This window comes from Microtus ochrogaster, chromosome 4, assembly GCF_000317375.1.
Source record: "Microtus ochrogaster isolate Prairie Vole_2 chromosome 4, MicOch1.0, whole genome shotgun sequence".
In the NCBI taxonomy this organism is placed as follows: domain Eukaryota; kingdom Metazoa; phylum Chordata; class Mammalia; order Rodentia; family Cricetidae; genus Microtus; species Microtus ochrogaster.
The window spans coordinates 53,993,099-54,004,009 of record NC_022011.1 but is presented as its reverse complement, the minus strand read 5'-3'; the positions used below and the strand labels follow the sequence as shown (position 1 = coordinate 54,004,009).

General features: G+C 39.5%; 1 protein-coding gene across 1 annotated transcript in view; it reads left to right on the top strand.

Moving 5' to 3' along the window:
- Positions 1-373: 373 nt before the first annotated feature.
- Nxph2 (neurexophilin 2) overlaps positions 374-10,911 on the top strand; it is a 124,721-nt gene continuing 114,183 nt past the window's right edge. Inside the window, exon 1 of the mRNA XM_026789961.1 lies at positions 374-777. Coding sequence (XP_026645762.1) covers positions 727-777 — 51 coding nt within the window. The 5' untranslated portion in view covers positions 374-726. The remainder of the gene's footprint in view (positions 778-10,911) is intronic.

Genomic DNA, 10,911 nt, shown 5'->3' with positions numbered 1-10,911 from the left:
CTTTACTAGCCATCCTGCCTCTGGCACAGTTTGAAGTCCCCTGAGGGTTCCACAAGTACCCAACTCCAGAAATCCTTCCACCCCTCCCAACAACTCTGGTGTTTGTTGCCAAACTCCCGAAGAGATAGGCAGGTGTTCTGAGACCATGACTGAGCCTACTTCCTATCATAAGACCTCCCCCCACCTCCAATCCCGCCGCCCTCGCGCCTTTCCCAGGACTCTGAGTAAGCTTCCCTGAGGGCTGTCACTGAGCATCCTTCTTGCATCCATCCAAGGAGAACCCATCCGCCTCCCTAGCCCAGCACTAGAGTCACTCTGCAACTGTCAGTAGGTACCGCTTACAACCCCAGTCGTTGGGCGGGGCCCGCTCCGGTCCGTGCAGAACTCTGCGCCCAGCTCCTGAGAGACAGCCGCTGGCTGTCCCGCACCCAGTGCAGTCGCGATCATAGTCTCCCTGGTCCCCAAGCCCTCAGGTCCTCAGCCTCTCTCACCCCAGGGGCACCGCGCTATCTGAGAGAGAGTACCGGAACCTTGAGGCTCCGCGCGCTTTCTTGTCGCTCGAAAGAGGCACCAGGCGCACGGACCCCACCTCCTGGCCGCCCCACCTGCTGTCCTCTCCGCCCACCGACCACTGGGTCCCCGGCGTGCTCGGCTCACAACCCGAAGTGGAGATGCGCGAGAGGCTGGCGAGGGCGCGCAGCTCCTGAGATCGCGCCAGCTGGCACCATGCGCCTGCGGCCGCTGCCCCTCGTCGTAGTCCCCGGCTTGCTGCAGCTGGTGAGTGCCCGACCCCTGGACCTGCGGTGCTGTGCATGTGCGGGGATGAGTTTCGGCGGGAAATCCTCTTCTGTAAGGGACTTGGGAGCTGAGCTGCTAGAAGCTCAGGTCCTGACTGGAGTTTAGATTGTCTTACTGTTGATGGGGAAGAAAGGCACTTGGAGAGAGCACCTGGAGGCGAGTTGCAACGCTTAGTGAGGGTTGCGATTTACCGTTTCAGTAAAGTAGGAAGAAAATATTTAGATAAGAAGCGCGAGGAAGAAAGAAGCGCCCTGCTAGTCACTCAGAGTGGACCCGGGCTGACAGACACGACCCGAGGGGTTCAAAGACCTTCCTGCAGCCCAGGGACAATCTTGGCGGCTCTGTTTAGCACAGGTGACCGCGAACATTTCATACAAAGCAGGGGTAAATTATAGATACAAACTGATTTTCGGGGAGACTTGGATTTACTCTGTTCTTTCCGGCCTTCGAGACGGAAATGGGTTTCTACCGGCTAGAGATGTAAAACGTAACTTTGATGCCCAACTCCGTGCAGTTGTTAGTAGCAGGATCCGCGGCGCCAGATCTCACAGCCTGAACCACTGCGGCTGCAGAGCAAGACGTGGGGTGTTAACAGGATGTGCTAGGAAGAGTCGGGCTGCCATTCCTGCCTTGACTCTCCAGGTTTCCTGAAAAATAGCTTGCTCTCCTTCACATACATTATGTTTTCCTAGTTAATTGTATTTCAGGTAGACTCGAAGTAAAACCTTTAACAAGCAACTTGACCAGGAATGTAGAAATTGGTTTCTGACTTGTTCTGCCTCTGCCAGATTTCTCCTGGTCTCTTGGTACCTGTCTTTGGACAGTGTGATGACTAGCCTTTCCTTGATTCCGGGGCGTCTTTGGTTCCAGGACTGCTAACACCTTGGGTTGTTAAAAACAAGAGCAACACTTCCAAGTGCTTACAGAATAAAGACCACTTCTCTTTTATTGTCTTTTTAGAGAAAATACTAAGTAACTTATGAAAAACAATTATAAACGGCAACATGTGGTAGAAGTAGGCACTTTGCAGTGTTGAGGGTAGAATGGACTCTAAAAAGGGACGAGGTTTCAGCAGAGACTTAGTTCACCTGCACAGCATTTAATAAGAAAATTGTCCATGGCGTCATGAAGAAAGGTGGCTAGGCCGACGGTTTTTGAATGAGCCAGCACTTTCAAAAGAGTTCCATAAAATGAACTAAAATGAAGTTTTTAGGTGTCCACGATGCCTGCCTATGATCTGTAGTATCACTTGCTTTAAAAAAAAAAATCAATGTGAATGCCAGTAAAAGTGATCCGACAAGAAAGCCCTTGTGCCATGTGCAGAAGGAAATGCCTGAGGAAACTGGCCGCTTTCGTGGAGTCTTAAGCACAGCCTCATGAATCTTAGCTGGTTGATTTTTACACGCAGTGACCATGGACTGAGTATGCGCTCCATAAGCACCACGTTGGTCCTCAAAGCCGAAAAAATGCTTTTAGGGATGCTGTGGAGAAAAGTTCTATCAGCCCTGATACGGGAAATGTTAGATTCCCCCTCCTTCACCAGGAACAAGGAAATAAATATGGAAGGAATTACATATACTCCTCAAGAGCCGGACTCTAATATTACAGCATGAGTTGATTGATTAGTTTTTAAGGAAGCGTATGGCAAATTCTAATCGGTTTTTGAATTGTACTGGGATTGTAATTTTTTTTCTTCTTCTTCTTCTGGAGCACTTTATCATGGAAAGTGAGTTGGGGAGCTGCAGCCCAGTGATAAGCAGGCAGGCCTGAGCTGCCATCCTCCTGGACAATAAAGGCCTGTTTACATTCTACAGATTCTTAGAGCTGTTCCCAGCCTGACACAAGCCAGGGGTGATGTGAAAGGAAAGCAGAGCAGTTGAGGGGGGGTAGATGTAAATAAAAACACCTCAGCCCCACTGTATAACCCACCCAGCGGATTTCACAAAACATCGAATAATTTGCTGCTTGGATGGTTCATGGTTGTGTTATTTTCAGCTAATGTGGAGCTTCTTTATTAAATCCTATGAGGAAATAAATTAAAACGGGAACTAGATTTGAAAAGTGGTCCTTATTTTGTAGGAAGCATGAGTAGACACAAGCCATGCCCTATGTAGGATGCAAAGGTGTGCGCTACATGGCTATCAGACTCACAATTATATAGAAATAAATCATGCGAAATTTTATTAAACTATATCTAAAATTTGTTGCAGCAAGACTTGCAAATAGAATTAGACTTTAGTTTTCCATCTGAACTGTCAACCTAAAGAATAGTCTTTAAAAAATTATTTAAGGGAATATTGAGTTTCTTCCGGCACATTAACAATTAATTAAATGAAAATTCTCTACTTAATCTGAAAATAGTTATAGGAGGTCAGGTTTAAATAAGTCTTCGATGACATTATTTCTTGTGTATCTAGAATTTATTGGTACTTATTTTATGAGAATCTTTAAGGAGAAAATAAGCTAAGCTGTTATATGTTATACACAGGCAGCCTATGAATAACATGTGTATACTCCTTACACCTTTGCAGTTACCATGACCTATACTCGGTCTTTTTAACATGCTATCAACATAATTAAAGGGATTACTAGGCACATACACAAATTGGACACTCATTTTACAGGTATTCTTTTCTTAATATTCTTGTTCAGTACACTGTTCCTTTTCTGTCGCTTCGTGAAGACAATTAGCATATGGAATTGATCGTATAACAAAGCGAGGGTTGTTTCATGACACGACTTCACCAGATGTCAAATTCTTACAGATTTGCTAGATAACTTGCGACTCATAATAAGGCTGATTTTAATTTTCAGTAAAATGCAGGCTGCTAAAAATACTGCATTTGAATTTCAATAAATAATTAAGTCTAAGTTAAGGTAGAATCTAGCAGTGATTTTTAAACATGCATTGTTTAGAATTGTTTTTGTGTTAATTGCATTATGACTAAGCAACTCAGAGTTGCATAAATTCGGAATACTTGAAAGATAGTGGGTAATGGTGCATTCATCCTTGCAATGGAATATCACCCCACTCACATTTATTTAGTGTATTTTGGCTCATCTTTATGAATTTATAATTTTAACAGTTATTCAGTACAGTCTTCTTACTCACCCTCTCTTTTGTATGATCCAGAAGTGATAACTCATCACTGTCTTCCATTTATCAATCACAATTTCTCCCATTCCGTCTTGATCAATAAACATCAAACCAGCATTTCCCAGTGTGGGATCAATAGTCATCTGTTGTCCAGATGACAGTGCAGAAGAAAAGAATCACATCAGGCCCAAGATTTAGAGTGATCTGGGCTTTCAGACCAAGTCTCCTATAAATATCATTAGTCTGGAACCTTTAATAACGGACCCTTGTCCCCCAGTACCCTGTGGCCTGTTCTGATATTATGCTACTGATCCAGGTTTAAGTACTTTTCACATGCAAAACTGATTCCTGCTGGGAATTTATGTTGTCAAACAGAAAAGAAGGGCTTCCTTAATCTTCATCTTCTGTGTAACCTCAATTTTCTACTTCTTTGTGTGTGTGTGTGTGTGTGTGTGTGTGTGTGTGTGTGTGTGTGTGATAAGTGGCCAAATTACACTGCAACTTAAAACATGTAACCCTGGCAATCACATGAATTATGAAACCCGGCTTTGGTCATGTACAATATGATGTGTTAATGTGCGTTTTATAATGCACTGTCTAACTTTTATATATTAAGTAGCTAATTAATACACCATGAATGATCTTGTTATTTAATGGTAGCAATCAAAAATGAATATAAACATGTCATTGGCCTGTGATTTTATGGGAGCTACAGAATTGCCCCTGTTTCTATATTCTGTAAACTCCTGTACCTGAGGCATTGCTGGGTAAGATTTGAAAAAAGAATTATAGCTGTACACCCTCGAGCTGACAGCCAGGACTGTGTCAGCATTTCTGTAAAGAATCTCATTCCTATCTGAGCCATAAGCATTTTTGCTAGTTAGAAGCTGGCATTTAATATCTTGATTTTTGAAGTAGGTTGTTTTAACGCTGCTTTAAAAATCGTTCTGAATGATTCTGAGCACTCATCCATGAGAGGTTACCTCCGAGCTATTGTTATGATATATTATTCAACAAACTAATTTCTGTATTGATCCGGTGACTAAATTAAGAGGCAAATCTTATAGTTTTGATTTGTACATGGTTATAATTTAAGATGTGGTATTTAAAAACTATTTTAGCTAATGTACAAGATAATGTTTTCCAAGTAGCATATTTGTTATACAGTTACATGATTTTATAATACAGTTTTTGAATAGGTGTTTTCAATTGTGTGAAACCACGAATTCCAGTCAATGTTTTCTATGACATTTACTAACATTCTCTTTAAATATTTTATTACTGAGAACATGACCAATGATGCAGATGGCAATTTTATTTTTTATCTTAAAATCCTTTTGAAGTGATTAAGAATAAGTTACAACATAGACTTTAATATTACAGAAAAAAATCTAACATATTATTGCTAGAGAACTTCCATTTTACGTTGTTTTAATTTGTGAACATTTTAATATGGATCCACAAAGAACTGTCTGGTATATTCAACTCTATGATGAGCATCAGTAGGAAATTCTGTTTCGGAGTAAACATACAGTCCGAAATGAATGGTTTCCTTATTTTACCCTAAATGCTAGGGGGAAAATGTTTATCTTTATCACTTAATTCAAGAAGTTGCATTCATCTTTAAGATGGCCATACTTGTCATTTTTCCTTTTTCAGACCTATAGACGAGTGGTAAGGGAATGGGGCATTCTATGAAGTCAATCCACAATGATGACCAAGCATCATATTTGTACTTTTTCCCACATTCAGATCTTCCAACAATTCATCATATATTATTATGCCAACTAAGACTAGGAAACATACGATATGTTAATCGTTTCATTCTTGTTCTACAAAGATGAATGAACACCATGTCGAAGATTTGAATTCTCTAAATCAATTAAAAGTTCAACAAATATTACTATCTACTGTGTCCCAGATAGTGTTCGATGAAACAGAACGGTTCCAGATATGAGTGTGTGTTGACTTGGGCAGTTCATCGTATAGTCTCAGACACTCGTCTGTAAAAATGGAATTATCATGAAAAAAGAAATAAAAAGCTATTTCTAACATTTACTTCTAAGAACATGTTATGACAGTGGTTCACATTTTTCTTTTCATGAATCTCATTTTTTGTTTTTATACAATTTACACAACTTCTTGGACACAAACATTGACTTAAACAAAAGCTTTACATGGGATTTCATAATATCACAAATGAGACAGGAGTATACATGAGAACAGGTTGGGGCTGATGACGCTTATCACTGCTTACGGAAAAGGGAAATTTAGTCTAAGATAAAGAAATTAGCAGTCATTAAGCATATAATTAGCTAGATCAAATGAATTTCAATTCAAGCAGTATTTTCAGGTGTTAGGCCATCTTTAAAATTGCAAACTATTAGCATTCTTTTCTTTCATTTAAATAAAAAATAAATGGATGCTCAGTTAATGTGTGTGTGTGTGTGTGTGTGTGTGTGTGTGTGTGTGTGTGTGTGTGTTTAAGAATCCTCCTGCTCATTTTGTTTCTGGTTAAAGGCAAAAGCGATTTGCATAGTTAACATGTCCAATAAGTGAAGGGGTGGGGTGAAAAGAACCACTTAGCATTTTGTGTTGACAGTAACATGTATTAATAAATCTTTGCAATTCAGTAATCCAAGCCAGGAGCTGATCTGGAGCACTTTGAAGAGAATGGCTGTTCCAATGGAATTGGAAACAGAATTCAAAGGCATGCTGTTCTGAGATGATGACTCAGCAGTTTTAACCTCCCTTTCTACCCCACCGATGGCATCCACTCCCATTTGCTGTTCATTTAAATTTAGATTTTACTGCCAATTCTTAGAGAACTTGTCTAAAGCCAAACACACTTCTTTTAAACCACCATTTTGATACATGTAACTAACGTGTTGTAGTATAATGGATTACACAGTTTAAGGAGAAAAAAAAACTCTTTCGTGTACTTGACTTCATGAACATCTTCACAGCAACCCTCAAAAATAAGCAGAGCAGTGGACGCTGCCTTCACTTTATGGGTAAAGAAACAACATCCCAAATGTTCCACAGAAACAAATTACCACGCTGGACTTGCCCACCAACTTTATTCCACTCTTGGTTTGTGGCAGGATCCATTTGTAGCCAATTGTGGGATTCATGATGAGTGCCATCTTTGTTGTTTTGTTTTGTTTTTCGAGACAGGGTTTCTCTGTAGCTTTGGAGCCTGTCCTGGAACTAGCTCTTGTAGACCAGGCTGGCCTCAAACTAACAAGAGATCTGCCTGCCTCTGCCTCTGGAGTGCTGGGATTAAAGGCGTGCACTACCACCACCCGGCATGAGTGCCGTCTTTATAAGACACTTGGAATTGAAACTCGGGGAAATGAAATTGAGGGACATTTCCCCGAAGGAACTGTTCTGCACAGAAACTGCATTAATGTGACCCTGACTCTTTTGTTTGACAATAGATTAAGCAAGTCTTGTCATAATCTCAAACAAGTTAAACAACATGAACAGAGTGTTAGAGCATGTTTCTGAACCTGGAGTTGTTTTTTGAGTTTAGCTTTACCAAGTCTGTTTTCCAATGGTTTCCTGCTAATAGACAGCTGTCGTGTTCGCTTTACAGCTGAGTAATATGCTTCCTGTTAGGATTATCAGAGGATTTCAGAGTTCAGATCTCTTCTGTGTTACTTCAGGTGGGGACAGACTGATAGCAGAGAGAGAATCAGGTTCAAAGGCTGCTTAAGTCTGGTATTCTAATGAACCAGGGGAATATGAGAAGAAGCTGCTGGGCATGAGAGCGGACAAGTGAATACCCACACTTGTGCGGAATGTTAAATTTTGTTTTGCTTTTAGCACACTGCTATCACTTTCTTTCCCTTCCTCACTATTTACAATATCACATTTTACTACAGAAGTAACGCGCTTTAGCAGATATTGTTGGTGCTCTGGGGAAACACTTTGCAAAAGTGCAGTCTGAATCCCACGTGGCATTTCCTTCCTTTACAATTCTCTGGACCAGTGACTGGCAGATAAAATACTATGGAGACCCCCAACTCCTTTGTAAAGCTTTGAGGTATAAAAGATAACCAGAGTGTCTTTGCAGCAGCCCATCAAAGCTGTGTTCTGTGGGGCTTTGTCTGAGACCATGCTTCAGTGGCCTTCTCCCATTCTCACACTCCCAAGGAAGCGATCCCTGGATCATTCCCTTACACTCAAGTGCTTAACTCGGCAGCATCTGCATCTGGGGACTCCAACCTAAGGTTCTTGTTTCAGTTTTTCTTCAATATTCAGAAAACTTAAAAGTATCTGCTAATCTTGTCCTTGCTTTGAGTAATTATTAATAGTGAAATGACATTTTTCCAGATATTACGGATATGCACATTTTTTAATCATGATATGATTTTGAACATCATAATTTCCAACATGCCAGTATAATGCAGTGATAAATGTAGATGTCTTCCTTATTGTATAGAGCCATTTCTGTTTTGAGAGTCATAGTGTTCACAGCACTGATGTACCAAAATATATTTCAGCAACCTATGGTTAATACTTAGAATTTTTAAATCTAGAAAACATTTGCAACTAAACCTATAAAAAAATTCTTAAAAGTGAAGGTGCTGGCTTAATACTGAGAATTTGTAGCTTGAATTTGCTTAAATACGGTTTTCCTCCTGAATAATTTTAACAGTATGAAATGCTACTCACAATACATACAAATGTCTATAATTGATATTTTTGTAAATATACCAGTCTATCATATCTCATTGCTTTAAAATGCTATTTTAAGATTTTTTATTACATTTATTTGTGTGTATGTGGGGTGGAGGGGTACATGCCACAGTGCACATGTGATCAGAGCATGCCTTGCAGCAGGTAGTTCTTCCATCATGTCTGCCTTAATAATCAATCAGAGCTTGTCAAGCTTAGCAGCAAGTACCTTTACCTTCTGAGCACTTTACCAGCACTTAAATGTGTTGCGGTTTCTTAGGAATGAAAAGGATGTTTTTTATTTAAAAGACATTCCTTTTTCTCTATGCTCTGCATGGTCTTTTAAAATAACATATTTTCAGCTGACTTTTTATAGTCTTTAACCTTTGCAATTTCTTGTTTTGCAATGGTATAATTTTGATTTATTATTCTTGGATGTTTTATAATATAGAGCATTATGAATATTATTTTAGGCCTACCTTAAAATGATATTCACTGAAATTAAAAGAATATAATTAATTTTCTATATTTAAGCTTTTATCTGTTGCATTTATGCTATTTTTAATAATTTATGTTTGTTTTTACAGGATTTTCTTTTTCAACAGGTCATATCATTTTCAAATAATCTTTTATTTGCTTGTTTCTATTGAACATTAAGTCTTATTAAAATTTGTTTGCTTGTGACAGTAGGTAACCCTTTAAAACATTGTTGAAGGTGAAAGTAGGCATTGTTCCCAAGGTTCCAAATTTAATGAATATTTTAGTAAATGCAAAATTTGTTTTTGTTTATGAGAATCTATCAAGTTAACCATATATTTTCATAAATTTTAGATGCCTGTTGAAGATTTTATATGATCACATAATTTTTAAATATGAATCGAACATTTGAAAAAAATTTATAATAGGCTTCCAAACATTACTTCTTTTTGAGAAAGCTCAGATTTCCTATACTTGCATAAGCTGTATTAACAAATTATTATTTATCTGAAGAAAAATATTATTTCTATTTTTGTATGTAAAAGGTAGCAAGAGTGAAGCAGGCTAGATTCTGCTCCGGGGTGGTTCCAGGGTTATAGTTTGAGAGACAAGGTCTGTCTACCACTCCACTCACCAATTACTTGGGGAGAAGTTAAAATAGTGATTATTTCCCCTTAGAAGTCTGTCGCTTTAACTCAGTTTAGCTTTAAGCCCTTTGTGTGCAGAGAGGAGACCTTTAACTTTACATTTCTTCTGTGGCTACTTATTCAGGTTTATTTTCAACTGTACTGAAACCCTTCTATTGATTTTCAAAGAATACTGTGTACTCTATAACTCTTGAGGTTTATTTAGCATAATTACACATATTGTTACTTGGACTTTCAAAGTTATATCCCGTCATTTTGAATTTGTATACTGTATTTTCACATTTATTTTACATGTTTTCAAACAGTGGTGATTAAGGACTGCCTTTATTTTTTCCCCAAGGATGTGCTCTAAATAGGAGGCTTTTATAGCAAATTCTATACAACTGTCAAGGAGCCCAGGCTGAGTGAAATCCTGGGCAAGGGATTGGTGTAGGAGGTCCTTCTATATTTGTGTTGATTTCATTGGTTGAATAAAGAATCTACCTTGGCCTTTTGATAGGACAGAAATTTAGGTAGGTGGGAAAAGAGAACTGAATGCTGGGAGAAAGAAGACAGGCAGAGAGCTGCCATGAAGCCAGCCGCCAGGTCAGACATGCTGAATCTTTCCCAGTAAGCCATGACCCCGTTGGTGACATACAGATTATTAGAAATGTGAATCAAGATGTGAGAGTTAGCCAATAAGAGGCTAGAACTAATGGGCCAGGCAGTAATTTAATTAACACAGATCTCCGTGTGATTATTTCGGGGGTTAAGCTAGCCGGATGGCCAGATGCAGCCCAACGGACCTCCTTACTACAGGGATGTGTATTCAGAAGCACTTTCTGCTCACAGTGGCCCATGCAGTGGCTGGCACATCTCTGGTCCAGTTTCACCCAGGGTTGTGTCCCCGGGTTTCTGCCTCTTGCTCTCTTTCACAATTGTTTGGTTATAGTTTGTTTTGCTCAACTGACATTTTCTATCATTCTGTTTAACTCTTTATTTATTTGCTTGATTTTTTTGTCTTTCCTTTTGAGGTAGTATCTTACTGCGTAGCCCAACCTGGCTTTGTCTTGGGACTCCCCTGCAGAATGCTGGAATGGGCAAGCAGCATCATGTCTGTCTCACCTCGTTCATCTTTCTGTCTTCCAAAGCCTCCACATTTTCTGACTCTTTGGCGTTGTGTCCTCTTTTTAGCACCCTTAGGTTTTCAGTCCTAGATCATCTCTTTAG